We start from the raw sequence: 14,966 nt of genomic DNA, 5'->3' as shown, positions 1-14,966 counted from the left end.
GAATCAGAACACTCAAGCTCCTCACTCCTTTCTCTTAAACAAACTGAATAAAGCAGGTCCTCAAATAACATCATTTTGTTATAACCTTGGTGAGATGCCATAACTTAACTTTTGTTTGTACCAATTAGCCTATATCAAAATTGGTTGCATTGTAAGTTGTTTCTCTTAAAGTTGTAGAACCTATTACTGACTTTAAGTGCAGACTTACTACTATACTAGGGACAGATATTCTATGGCTTGACCAAAGTGAAAGAAAAGAAAGTCTTGGCCAGTGGAAAAGATTTCTCTTTGTAGAAATCTCTGAAACTCAACTAATTATATATTGTACTGTGTATTTTGTTTTTCCAGAAATGTTGATTAGATTAATAATAATTCTTCCATCTTGTCTCAGCTACAGTCTTATGATCATAAGCAGACACTTTAGCATATGACTCTGTAGTGTTAAGGGACACATCAGAATGTCATTAAACAGTCTGTAGGAAGACTGACTGCTGACCTTGACCTCATTAGCAACCAAGCAACAGGGTTCTGCCCATCTAAACTACAACAAACCAAAAAAAATATAACAGAATAATCCAAAAGTTCCAATAAATTTTGAGCATCTTAATTTTAATTTTATTAATAATACAAAACATCTTATCACTAATTAATAATTGTGAAAACAATGTATTATAACTGGCTTCTTTATTTTTTAAAAAAATCTTCTTTCAGCATTTAGTGACACTGGGCATCTAAGGTTTATGTTCAATTTATTTTGATACATTGTTTAAATAAAAAACAACTCACACAGACCAGTTGCAAAAAGGGACATTGTTGCCTGTGCTTACTAAATCATTATGCTTACTTTTGTGTTTCATCTACAAATTATTTAAATATTGTTAATGAAATTCAGCCAGTAAATTTACATGGGAAATTGACACTTTCCAAATGTCAATTAACTGTTCTTGCGGCTAATCAGAAAGTGCTAAATTTTTAAACAAATGGGTTAAAAACTGAAGCAATTCATTTGGGTAACTTTTAAGCATAAACAAAAAATAAAACTGTTTCCAAGTTTTTTAAATTTGTAGTGGTTTTTAAAGACAAAAGCATATCTGAACAACAGTATTTTTCAGAAATCCTTAAAACTAAAAGAGAAGCCAAGTATTGGGGAAAATTATCATGATTTCAAATACTTTCTTTCCAAGCATGCCTTCTAAGCTCTTCCTTTATTTTAAGGTTTATGAAGACTCAGTGGTTCACAAAGTGACATATTAACAATTAACAACAAAAAGAGGTAAACCCAAGGAATATCTATTTTTGGTTGATTCAAACCATATCTGAAATCCATAGATTTACCTAGAAATGACTATACTTAGATTTTCACAAATTGAGACAAGCAAATAACTTTCTTGTGATAATCAAACAAAAAACCTTGAGACCTTGATACACACACAAACACACACAATTTTGATACAAAGTACCAACATATTGAGCATACAAAGAATTCATGGAGTTTTAGGAGCTTATTATTTTCAAAATGTTTCTTTCGTAAATAATCTTGAAGAAAAAAGGGTAACATAAAAAAATCTTGTAGGAGAACAAAAAAACCCTATTCACTACAGACTTATTTTTAAAAATTCGTTTTCCACACCAAGGTCCTACGTTCATATAAAAAGGGTGCAGTAAGATCAGGCCATATTGAAGTCAATTATGATTTGACCCCACCATTCTACTTAGATGTAAACTAACAGTAAACTCAACTGTAAACATTAGAAAAATGGCATTACCAAAGGAAACAAAACTCTAGTGAAATATAATGAACAACTGTTTTATTTTAACTGCTGTTTGAAATTGTTTAAGCAACCAGAAGAAAAGGCTGCAGTGATTTAACTTGCACTGTACATCTCAGGGCAGATGAGCTTCAGGAACACTGAGCATGGCCAATGAGCACACGAGGAAATGAGGCAAGAATCAACACCACAAAAAAAGGAAGTAATTTGCTAGGTAGCCTATAATTAGCCTCTGAACTTATGGTAGAGAATATTATTGAGGCAAATAGCTTAAGAAGCTTTAAAAAGGGATTAGTCATTCACATGAATGAATAAGCCCAGAATTTAGTTACCTGAGCTGAGGAAGGAGGGGAACACATCATAAAAGCAATATACGCCCCTCTGTTTCAGGGAGCACAGTCCTCAGCCAAGAAATTTTGATGGTTATGCGTCTAGACATTTAAATGGTTATCTATGTGAGAGGACACTAAACAAATGATAAAATCACCCAATTAAACTAGAAAGACATAAACAATGAAAATACAATGGTGGGACAGTTTAACAAAGATTAACTAGGGTAGGCAATTCTAAAGTATTAGTAAATATATTATTTCTACATAGAATACGACTGGATTACAAATATATCAACTCTTTTGATTCAGAAAGATACTCAACTTTTTCAAATAATGCTTTAACCACTGTCAGAGCTAAAATTTTGATAATAGGAAGAAAATGAGTGGTGCTGAAATTGATCTTCAGATATTCCAGTTGCAATAAAATTATCTAAAATATTTCATTTTAAAGAATGAATTTTATGTAAATTTTGCTTAAAATTAAGTGAAGCTTTATTATTAAATTATTCAAGGATAAAGCACAAAAAACATTAATGTATATTAATCCAAGTTATGAAATGAGTTGAAAATATTTAATTAAATGACTGGTAAGACATGAAATATTATTTTAAAAAACACATTAAAATTGAGGCTCAAAAGCATTTACTGCCTAAATTCACACCATTCCTGATTTTTGCCTGAAATAGCATGACAGTTTAAAAATATGGCTCCCGATTCTTTGACACCTTCACATAAAATGCTGGGGTCTAAGTCCCTTCCTCTTGAGTTTAGGAAGCCTTGTGACTGCTTTGCTCAGGCGACACTGAGTAACTTCCAAAGTCAGCATAGAAAAGATCATGCAGCTTCTACTTGGGTCCCTTGAGACGCTGGCCCTAGAGGCAGCCAGCCTTCCTGTAAGAAGTCCCCTGCCCTGAGACTACCACCACGGCAACGCTGCAGGCAGGCACTTCTGAGACTGTGGCAGCTGAACACCCTCACAACAAACCGTCAAGTGAGTGAGCCGACATCCGACCACAACCCCATGAGAAAGCCCCAGTGTGAACTGGCCAGCTGAGCCCTTCCCAAATTCCTGACCCATATGTCATGTTCACAATAAAATGGTTGTCAGATGCCCCAAGGTTCTGGAGGAATTTGTTAAGCAGGAGACATAGGAACCAGAATGGGTTTATAACGAAAGAAGTACCTCAATTACAGATGGAGTGCCAGGACACAGATTCAGGACCTAGCATTCCGTGGGATTAAAACTTTAAATACACGGTGGAATAAAACATCAAAAACTCAGGTTTGGATATTTACCTTACTTTTTTTTAACCAACCTAAACATATAATTCACTTTCAATCATTCACTCAGTCTCTTAAGAAATATCTATTGAGCAACCTACTCTATCCCAGACCTCTGTACTAAGTGCTGGTTCAAAAGCTGCTCAGAGAATAGTTGGGGGGTGGGGAAGAGATAATCAATCAAACATAAAATCATCATGCAAACATATAATGACAATACAATGTCAGCAGAGTAAAAAGGGACTCTAAAAGCCTAAACAGCAGGGACTGAAGGGGAGGCCAAGGTCAAACCTCATCAGCAGTGTTATGAACTAGAATCTCTACGGAGAGCAATGGGGAGGTCTTACAGATTTTTAAGCAAGACAATGAAATGTTGAGACTTTCATTTACTTGATTTTATTTCTATTAAATGTATTGGGTGACATTAGTTAATAGAATCATATAGGTTTCAAGTGTACATTTCTAGGACACATGATCTGTATTTGCACTGTGTGTTCACCACACAAAGTCAAATCCTCCTCTGTCACCACATATTTGGCTCCCTTCACTCCCCTAGTCCCCACCCTTTTCCCTCTGGTAACCACCACACTGTTGCCTATGTCTATGAGTTTCAGCTTTATATCCCACATAAGTGAAATCATATGGTCCTTTGGCATTTCTGACTTATTTCCCTTAGCATAATATTCTCAAGGTCCACCCATGTAGTCACAAATGGCAGTATTTCATCTTTTCTTATGACTCAGTAGTATTCCATTGTATGTAAGTACCCCATCTTGTTTATCCAGTCCCAATTCCAAACACAGAAGGACACTTTGGTTATTTCCATGTCTTGGCTACCGTGAATAATGCTGCAGTGAACATAAAGGTGCATATATCTATCTTAGCAAATAAATGTTTTTGAGTTTCTCAGGCAGATATCCAGGAGAGGGACTGCTGGGTCATACAGTAATTGCATTCTTAATTTTTTGAGGAACTGCCAGACTGTTTTCCAGTGGCTGTATCAGTCTACAGTCTCACCAACAGTGACTGAGGCTCAGCAGATGTATGAAAAGATGTTCAGCTTCACGAGCTACCAAGGAACTGCAAATCAAAACTATACTGAGATACCGCCTCACACTTGTTAGAAGGGCTATAATCAACAAGACAAGTAATAACTTGTGTTGGGGAGGTTGTGGGGATAAGGGAATTTCATTTCAAATATGATTTTGGCTGTTAATAATTTATACATTGACAACACCAGCCTCTGGCTTATGGTCTAAATGAGTAAGTTTGGTATACAAACACTCATTTTACACCTACAACACACCAAGAGCTAAGAAATTAATCAGCAAAAAAAAAAAAAAGAAGCACAGAGCAAAAACAGGCAATTTAAATAGAGTGAAAGAAAAAGAATCTTATAGTGAGTATAAAGAGTTGTCAAAGAGTACAGGAAGGATGTTTAATGCAGATATGGGGGTCAAAAATTCTCAAAGGAAGCTGAGACTGGAGGAGTGGGTAAGTGTGACAGAGGCGAATGAGAACTGGATTGTAAGAGAAAAAAGTGGATCCCCCGTGACAAAACCTCCAGTCACTCACTAAATAGAAAGCTCATAATTAAGAGTCATAGAGTACTCAAGGAACAAAGAGAAGTTTAATATGGCTAAAGGTTTGGGGGGGCACTTGCTGAGAAAGTTAGGTGTGGTAAAGGGGAGTCAGGCTGCTCAAACACATGTAAACCAGGTTTAGATTCTATTCTGAGAGCAAGAGGCACACATCAGAAGCTTAAGAAGGGGAGTGCCAAGACCAGTCTTACATCTTAGGAAGAACCCTCTGGCTGGAATGCAGAGAATATATTGGAAATGGTCAAGACAAAAGCAGTGGGACAATGTAGGAAGCTGTGGTTGAAATCCCGGTGAGAAATGGCGGTGGCCTGGGCAAGGGCAATCCCAGTAGAGAGGGAGGAAAGTAGAGAAGATAGAAATATTTTTAGAATTGAAAGACCGTGGTGACTGGCCAGAAGGGGGAGGTGAGAAAGAAGAACTCAATGATGACAGCCAAGTTTCTGACCGGGTATAACTGAGGGAAACAGGGAACAGCAAAGGAAGAGCAAGGCATTAGTGGTATGGGAGGGAAGAGGAGGGAAGGGAGTTTTGTTCTGAGAAGTTAAAGGTGTCTTCTGGTGGGAAATATCCAGGAGAGCTAGCTATATGGTACTGAAAGTGAGGAGTGATCTGGGATAGTGATGAAGATGTGGAAGTCAAGAGCATATAGATGTTACTGGAAACCATGGGAGAGGATGAGATATGAGAAGAGACAGGATTTCGGACCATGCAGACACCAACAGTAACAGGTGGTAAAATAAGAAATCTCACATGGAAGCAAAAGGAATGGCCAGAGAGTTAAGAACACGGGATCGTACACTGCCATTCAACATAACAACAAGTCAAATCATAGCTTTTCTAAACTCAATTCTTCTTGATTTCCTTACATGAAGATGTGGCAGAGTTTGGTAGAAATCTTTCTCTGGTTCTAAATTTGGGCAAGAGCCTTATACTTCTTCAAAACATGTAATTAAGCTCCTCCTCCTTCTTCTTCAATGGGAAGACTTGTTATTTTGTACAACGCATATAGACGTAAAGGAAAAAATAAAATATATTTAACTTATAAATGCAGGATATGGCAAAACTAGGTTTATTGTTGTGAATATGCAAGACAGAGTTTATTCTTGTATCATTACTTATTAATTATTGTATTATTTTCCATGTGGACAAATGTAAACCTACTTTTGTATGACAACGGATTTGAAGTCTGTAGAAAGGTCATGGGTTGTAGAGCCACATGGGCCTGAGATGAAATCGTGCCTTTGCCACTTTCTACCTACATGGTGTGGGGCACATTAGTCATCCTCTAGAACCCTGAGTGTCCTCATACAATATTTCTACTGACTACTACAGTACATCAATGAAGCTGTTCTTGTTTTCTTGAATCCACTCTTATCAGAAAGCCAACCCCGTCGCTGCCAATGAAAACAGCATTGATCATGGCCACAAACAATCCCCCTGTTGGGAAATCCAATGGTAAATTTCAATCCTTATCCTGTTGAAACTCTCAGAAGCATTAGACAAAAATAATTGTGCCTTCCTTTTTATTTTTTAAAAATTCTTTTAAGATTTTATTTATTTAGTTTGAGAGAGAGGGGAAGGGTGGGAGAAAGAGAGGGAGAGAAAGATCAATATGTGAGAAGAATATCGACTGGTTGTTTTTCCCATGCCCCCAGCCAGGAACCTGGCCAGCAACCCAGGCATGTGCCCTGACTGGGAATTGAACCAGTGGCTTTTCGGTTGGCAGGACAGCACTCAAAGCTACTGAGCTACACCAGCCAGGGCTATGTCTTCCCTTTTGAAACAATGTCTTTGTTTGGCTTCTGGGTAACCACTATACCGTGATTCCCTTCATGCCTAACTGGCCCACTCCCTCTCAGACTTCTCGCTCATTCTTTAGTACATCCCCAGCTCCATGCAAATACACACTGGTATGCTCAACTCAGTCCTCATCCCCCTCTATCTATGATCACACCCCAGATGACCTCATCTAGTCTCACAGCTTTAAATATCACCTACAGGTCCAAAAAGTTTAAATTCACATCTTCTGTTCAGCTCTGTCTTCTGAATGCCAGACACCAAATGCCTACTCAATATCCCTTCATAAATGTCTGAACAGCTTTTCAAACTTGGTACAATTCTTCCTAAACTTAGTTCTCTTACTTACAGTATTCCTTATCTTATTAAAGGGCAATAGCTCAAAACTTTCTTATAGTTTAGCTTCCCATCTCAGAGAAAATGCAAATTCTCTATGGCCTCTTAAAAACCCTACCCAACCAGCTTTCCCAATTCCTCCTGTTGTTTTCTTCATGTTGCTCCTAATCTCCTTCCCAGTGCTTTGGCCACGTGGATCTCTGACGTCCCTGGAGCACCCCCAAGCATGTTCCTGTCTCTGGAACTTTATGCTTGCTTTTCCCTTGTTAGTCCTCATGGTGTGCTCCCTCACTGTGGTCACGAAGACCTATGTTCAAAAGTCACCTTGTAAGACAAGCCCTCCCTGACAACTCCCCTCAATATATTAAATATATAAAGAATTCCCCCAAATTTCTTACCACCTTTCCCTCACTCCTTTTTCTCTATAGCCCTTATTATCTCCCAATATACTTAAATACTTGTTTACTTATTTTATTATCTGTTTCCCCCTTCCCTGACCTAGTATATAAACTCCATGAAGACAGGAGCTTTATCTGTTTTTGTTCTCTGTATCCGTAATACCTACAACACTGCCTGTAGGTAACATGTATGTAGTATGTAAGTGAAGTAAAGTTAAATAATAAAATGTGTTAAAATTTTAGATAACAGACATTTATCAAAGGCTTGTTCTTATTGTTTGTGGAAACTTCAAAACCCAAGTATTAATTACCTCAAAATTGATGGGGCAAACAGTACTGGTCAAGTTGAAAAAGAATGCTATATTCTAAGAAATATTTTCCTATAAACACTGAATTCTTACTTTAGGACAGAACTTGATTTGAAAAGTTCATTTAGTTTATTACATGCAACTCTTCTGACAAAGTAATTTTAAACAAAATAAATAATTTTTTAAAAACATACTCTAACTTATAAAGAAATGTCATATTGTCATGAACAGTTCAAAATAAACTTAGCAAAGTTATGTTTTTTTTAAAGATTTTGTTTGTTTATTCTTAGAGAGAGGGGAAAGGAGAGAGAAAGAGGAGGAGAGAAATAAACAGTAGTGTGAGAGGGAAACATCAATCAGTTGTCTCTTGTATGCCCAGCCCAGGCATGGGCCCTCACCAGAAGTCAAACCGGTGACCTTTTGCTTTGCAGACTGATGCCTAACCAACTGAGCCACACTGATCAGGGCAAAAGTTACATCTTCTTTTGAGTGAAGGTAATAAATAGTTTGAAAGGAGCAAGATGTTTCCTAATATTCATTTCCAAAAATTAGAAAGAGCTCTAAGAAATAAATGTATGGAGAATTAAGTAATGTATGACTTTATTACTTTTGATTAAACATAAGAAGAGGCATTGCAATGTGCTTACTAAAGCGGGTAGTCCAGAACTGGTTTGATAAAATCTTCCTAGAAAGGAAGCAGAAGAGAAAAAGAGACCTACAAGATGCCTGGGAACTTAAAGGAAAATTTATTTATGCCACCAGATAAAGCTGAGAAGACATACTACCAACAGGGTCGTGAGATGGCTGCCTGAAGGCACTAAGTACATCTTTAAAGCATCGCATGGTGGCTGGCAGACAGGCACCCAATACGTGTTTGTTAAGTGCACACATGAGACACTAACACAACAAAGTGAATTACCAGAAATCACCACTCAGGTATGTTCACATTGCCCATTGCAAACTCTTCATAAAAAGCCGGGAGCTCAAGTTCTAAGACTGTCCTTTTCTGTCTCTCACATAAGAAGGAAGAGCCTTTAAGTATAAAATCTGAGCTCTAGTCTACAAGAAACAAAATCACCACATGCGTTGCCACCTTCGGGAAGTGGTACTGGTTTCGTTATTTGAGATCTCTAAGGCAGCAGAGTGCAAGGCAGGCTTCCTCTGTGTCACCTCGTCTCCAGACAGCTGGGAGAGACGAGTGACACCCAGGCAGCCCCAGGCCAGGTCCTGCCGGCCCAGAGCTCAATGTCAATGCGGGATTCCTCCACAGAAATCAAGTGCCAGTGACAGTCGGACTTGAACAGTAACAGAAAGAAAAGAAAGTGTTGAAGATAAACAAGGACATTGTTAAACAGATATTATTAAAGAGACAAAAGAGGAAAATAAGCACATGCATCAGTAAGGAAGGAAAGCAGTGTGTTGCCTCGCCCTCCAGATACACACACAAACACACAAACACACGAATTTGAGGCACAAAAGAAAAAGCTTACATATGCCTTAATTTTCACTTTTCAAATCTGTGGAGTGACTTAACAGATTTCAGTCTCACATTATTCTCCACATTTTCAGGGTTACCAGGATCACACCTGACATGACAGGATCTGTAAATTCACCCATGAGAAGACAACTGCATTCAAACTCCATAACCAAGGTGACGGTTTCTAAAAATATACGGGTTGCTTTAAGGTTTAAGGGGAAAATGTAGGTTACACTTTCACCCATAAAATGTCTGGGTGACTCGGAGTTTAATAATAGGATACATAAGCCTCGCCCCTGGGTCACTGATTCAGGATGACTACAGTAGACTCTCATTTTAGGCCATCACCATCCAGCAGCTGTTTTGTTCAAAATCTGTAGGAGAAATGTGCTGCGTGTCTCTATTAATACTCATTCGACAGGTGTGTGCATTCCAGCTCCTATGCATCTGCCAACTGCGACACTTTGATGCGGAGTGATGAAAGCTGCAACAGCTGTTACCTTTAGAAAGCATGCCCAATTCTCTCCTGTCTTTGTCTAAAGTATGAAATATTAATACTTCATTTTATAACAGATTTGACTGTCGAAAAACAAAATCGGAAAGAGATCTGTGGAGGAGTTCTGAAATGAAATCATATCTTTTCATTATTTCACTGCATTTCATGAAACAAAGAAAGCAACTACCATTCCTCCTAGGAAAACGTGGTAAAGCCAGCTGAGAAGGTCAACAGTTCTAAATGCTCAGTGGCCTGTAGGAGACATCCCAGGGACTGTGCACTTGAGCCAGTCATGCATGCGCACAGAGGCCACTGGGAAGTGCACTTGTAAATGTTAGGTACCAAAATATAATGCACCCAGGCAGTAGGAACCAACATAACCCCACCACCTCTGTCATGGTGCTTTAGAGACTCTATGTCAACACCTATGCAGAGTGAAAGATTATAACTTATCAGTTCAACTCCTCACCATGGCAACAGGAAACTACTAGATGGTGCCTACTGCGCTGTAAAGCCATCCATTCAGGAGGGCTCCCCACAGCCACAGTAACAGCAACAAAGGGAGGATCATGTTTTGAAAAATAAAGCCATTATGTTTAAACCACAGTGTGGAAGTCATTGATGTCATTGACTAATGTGCTATGTCTGTGAGGACACAATGACGACAGCTATCCACTGACCTTTACCATGCATTCAGTCTACGGCTCACGTGGAAGAGAGCCTCGTCTGTGAATCTGCATTCCTATCTTCCACATCCACCTTCGTACCTTCTTTCAAAGAACGAAGGCATCTCTTTTCAGGAGAAAATTAATTCAAACAGGCAATAGGCCAACTCACACTTAGGATGCATTGTTTTTATGTTTGTACACAGTACCTAATAGGGATTCTGCTTTATTTCCTCAAATTATGTTACATAATGTATTATTTGGCACAGACTCAAAAAACGGTGAGAAGTCACTAACAACTTTTTATTTGAAATACATCATTTTATTTCAAAAGGTCTTAAGAACCCTGCCAAGTTTGGGCTTGACAGATTTGCTTCTGTCACACCCAAGAAACCCCATAAAATAAGAAAGAAAGTACTCACTCTGCCCCTTTGATCTCGTTCAGCAGGACAACAAAACGACTCTGCAGTTCGATTTTGTTTTAATTAGAACTAGTGTGTCATTACAGACCACGGTCTGCAATTCCACTGCACTGATGAGGAAGTTCACACACAAACAGGTTAAGTGACACAGAAACACAGATCCTTTGAAGAGAAGGGACCTTAGAATTAAACCCAATCAGAAATATTATAATCACAAGCCCATATTGTTATCCAACTGAAAAACAAAACATGCCATTTTGTGTATAAGCTAAAAGTCTGTGAAAAAACTCTTTAGTTCCAAGTGTACTAGCAAACGTAGCACACCCATCAGTTCTGCCTTTGTCCTCTACATCAGAACTATCACGTCTGTGTTTTGTCTTAAACATCAAGAAGCTCAGGGAGAATTTAGTGCTCACACGGAACACCCCTTCCCTGCCGTGGTTTCTGGGGGTTACCTCATCCTTTCTTTGTCACTCACCTCTTCATAAATTCAATAACTATTGGTTTAGCATCTGTGTATATGTCAGACAATGTTCTAGGTGCTAAACATACAGTAGTGAATAAATTATGTGGAAGCTCCTGTCTTCATGGGAATTAATGATCAAAGTAGAAGACAGAGTATGTTAGCATCATGGAGAAAATAAAAAGCAGGAAAAGAGATCAGGAATGTGGGGTCAGGCTCATCTTTAAAAAGAGTGATTAGTGAAGGCTATAAGGGTGACATATGCATATAGACCTGGAAGGGGGAAGTGGGAGGAGTAAACCAGCAAAGAGAATGGCCTCAGGGATATTCCAGGCACAAGCGGCAAGTGCAAAAATCCTGAAGTGGCACAGCTTGGCCTGCATGACTCATCTTTCTGTTGTGTATTATTTTAAGTAAAACACATTTTTCACTATTGAAAGTTCTGTCACATACTTGGGAAGAAGATCAGGAACCCACACATGATCATAAACGCTGCAGACAACCTTTAGATACTATGACACTGCGGAGGAGTTTCTAGAGGTTGTGTATTGCGGTGATTCTTCACCTTGCCACCCTCCCACTCCCATTTCTTCTCCACTAACAGATCGAAACACTGACTTCATAAAACTAACTCACAGAAGTAAAACAAAAACAAAAACAAAACCTGCTTTGGGGAAAGGACCACCTTTAGGAAATCAAACTGCAAGGCCAAGTATCCAACCCACAGTAATTATCTCTCTTGAACTTGTAACCCAATGTATTTGTATCTCGTGTTTAACATTAAGCACTACCTGGTATTGTTACTCTGTTTACATCTCATTACATGCTACTTTGTATTGTTGTGTATACATCTGCTCTCATAGTGACTTCACTGGAGCAGGGCTCATAACATTGGAAATGTCTGAAGGCCACCGCATGTCTTTGCTCGCAGATGGTACCAATATCTGTTTGATGGTGATGTCAGAGAAGCAGCCACAATGAGCAGCCAGGATCCTCCTGTTTTAAGTATCTGTTTATGAATAAAGCCTGAAAGAAACATCATTGTCTCTTACAGGCATTTGGATAATCTCAACCATTTTTGGCAAGTTACTGTTTGTGTAACATTCCATTCTGTCTAAATTTCCCTTTGCATTTTCAGTTGGGTACACTGCACACTTTCCGTCTAGACACAAGCATAGATTAGCCCCAAAGCACAAAGGAACCATGCTGTGCTGTGTGGGATCCTATGTACTTCGCTTCAGTCAATGTTATTGAAGGAAAGGGGCTCAACACGAAACTACCAGATACAGAGACTATAAGACACTGTCCATACAGTCTAGTGAGGCAAACAGACACAAAAAGAACAACACCAGTGAATGTGAAACACACACAAATATCTTGAAAGTATATAAACAGTGGCCTGGAGGGTGAGGGAAGGCTTCACAGAAAAGTTGGCACCTACACAGCCAGGGTGAAAGACGAACAGGCCTAGGACAATCAGACACAAGATCGAAGGGCATTCCGGCTTCTGCAAAACCCTGGCAGAAACATAACAGACTGAGCACTGCCGGGAGGACACATTCACCGTCAGTGAAGGAAAGCAGGTCTGTTGCACTCTTAATCTTTCCAAGAAAAAAAAAAACCACTTTCAAATAAGGAGCTGGGGAAGAAAGTTTCACCCCACTTGTTTCACTAAACCTCTTAGCTTTGCTTTGCTCTCTCTGTTTTGTTACCTCTTAAATAAATTAAGTACTGTGCTGGCATACAAGTTCCGTGAGGAAAAGTACTTTAACTTTACTTTGGAAAAAAAAAATAAAACTGAAAAATGGGCAGGAGCCAAAGAATAAATAAATTACACTTCTGGAATATATAAATGGAGCAATTTTTTAAAAACAATCAGGTATCACTGACCAGAAACATTAATTCCAACCTTTCCGTTCACTAAGTGAAAACATATTTATTTTATGCCCACAATTTGTTAGTTTCTGGGATACCAGGCCTATGAGGCACTCTCACTGTCCTCCTTTCTGAGCAAGCTCTGGCTTGCCATCTTGTAAAAGAAATAAGCAGAGGGCAATTCACGGTGCCTTGTTTTTTTCCGCGCTTGCTCAGAGCAGAGTTAAATTCCAGTCAAGTTAACGAGCGAGGACAAAACATACTTAAATAATTACAGCAACTGAGAAGTAAGAAACTGATAGAGGTCCTCATAAGGGTGTCTAAGCACCTCTTCCTGTGAGTAGGGAGCTGGCGAGCTGGACTTCCTGGCCAGTGATTTGGAATGCTGAACGGGGCGCAGAGGAGGGGGCATGGGGGGTGAAGTTACCTGGGAGCTCAGGTAGACTTTGAGGCACTCCTCGCACACGGCCTTCTTGCAGCAGGGCAAGGGCTTGATAGGCTTGTCTTCCAGGCACACCCGGCACATCAGCACCATGAGGGGCGCATAGGGATCCCCCACCCCACCCAGGCCAGAGTAGGGTGGAGCTCCCAACAGGCTGGGCACTGAGAACGGCTCGGGCGCCAGGTAGAACTCCAGCTCGATGCTGCCGCCATCGGGGGACAGGGGGTCCGTTGGGAGGGACAGCCGGGGGCTCGGAAAGGAGGCGGGGGCGCTGGGAGGGTCCATCACCGGCGGAGCCCGAGGTGGCGAGGCGGGCGGCGAGAGCTGCTCCGCGGTGGGGTCCTGGGGCAGGTCGTTCTCCACGCAGAACACGGAGCAGAAGACTTGCCTCTTGGCGGGGGGCGGGCGCCGCTGACCCAGCACGTCCAGGACCAGCGCGTCCGGGGACCCCACGCGGGTCCTCGGCTTCGGCTCCTCTCCGGGGGACACCTCCCGCTGTTCATCCCCTCCCTCTTTTCGGTCCCCAGCTTCTTCCTCCTCCCCTCGCAGCTGCTGTTGCAAAGTCTGGGGGTTGAGGGGCACGGTGAGTGCCAGTCCCGCGGGCTGCCTGGGTGCCTGGATCTCCGTCCAGCCCGGGGCCCGCCGGCTCGGTGCGGGCTCCGGGGCGCTCGGGTCCGCGCAGTCCGAGTCGCTTCCGCAGCCACCGCCACTCGGGTCCGCGGAGGCGGTGCACGGCCCGGGCGCCCCGCCGCCGTCCCCCCGCGGCCTCGGGGACTCGGGGCGGCCCGCGGCGGCCCCGGCGGGGTCTCCCGCCTCCTGGGGCCCTCCGCCGCTCACCGTGCTCTGCTCCTCGCCCATCGCCGCCCGCGGCCCGCGCCGCCGCTGCCCATCCAGCCGCCGGGACCCCCACCCGGCGCCGGCGGGCAGCGGGGGCAGCGACTCGGCTCGCCTGGCGGCTGCGCTTCTGCTTCCGGGTCCCTCCTCCGAGTCCGGGACGCCCCGAGCTCCCTCCCGGGAGCCCTCGCTCCCGGGCCGCGGAGCGCCGGGAGCCGGGCCCGGCCCGCTGCTCCTCCTCCTCGTCCTCCCGCGCGGCCGGGCACAGCCTCGGGGGCGCCGCGGGCCGCTCTCTCCGGGCGCGGGCGCGCCCGTCCCACATGCAGATCGGGGCGGCGCCGGGGCCCCGAGAGCCCCGGGCGGGGCAGGGGGGTCCGGAGGGAGGCGGCGTCAGTCCCGCGCCAGCGCGTGTCCCAGCTGCGGGCCGCGCGGGGCCGGCGGCCGGAGGGCGGTGGTCCCCGGGTCGGGGG

At 42.2% G+C, this 14,966-nt stretch overlaps 1 protein-coding gene across 2 annotated transcripts in view; it reads right to left on the bottom strand.

Moving 5' to 3' along the window:
• Positions 1-14,647, bottom strand: part of RNF217 (ring finger protein 217) — a 114,803-nt gene extending 100,156 nt beyond the window's left edge. Inside the window, exon 1 of one of the 2 annotated variants that reach the window (XM_036024647.1) lies at positions 13,648-14,647. In XM_036024647.1, the coding sequence (XP_035880540.1) occupies positions 13,648-14,520 (873 nt within the window). In that variant the 5' untranslated portion in view covers positions 14,521-14,647. The remainder of the gene's footprint in view (positions 1-13,647) is intronic. The other variant, XM_028510578.2, reaches the window with a different exon arrangement.
• Between the last annotated feature and the right edge of the window lie 319 nt (positions 14,648-14,966).

The sequence above is a fragment of the Phyllostomus discolor genome, chromosome 4 (assembly GCF_004126475.2).
Source record: "Phyllostomus discolor isolate MPI-MPIP mPhyDis1 chromosome 4, mPhyDis1.pri.v3, whole genome shotgun sequence".
Lineage (NCBI taxonomy): Eukaryota > Metazoa > Chordata > Mammalia > Chiroptera > Phyllostomidae > Phyllostomus > Phyllostomus discolor.
The sequence above is the reverse complement of the archived record's forward strand: the minus strand, read 5'-3'. Positions and strand labels throughout refer to the sequence as shown.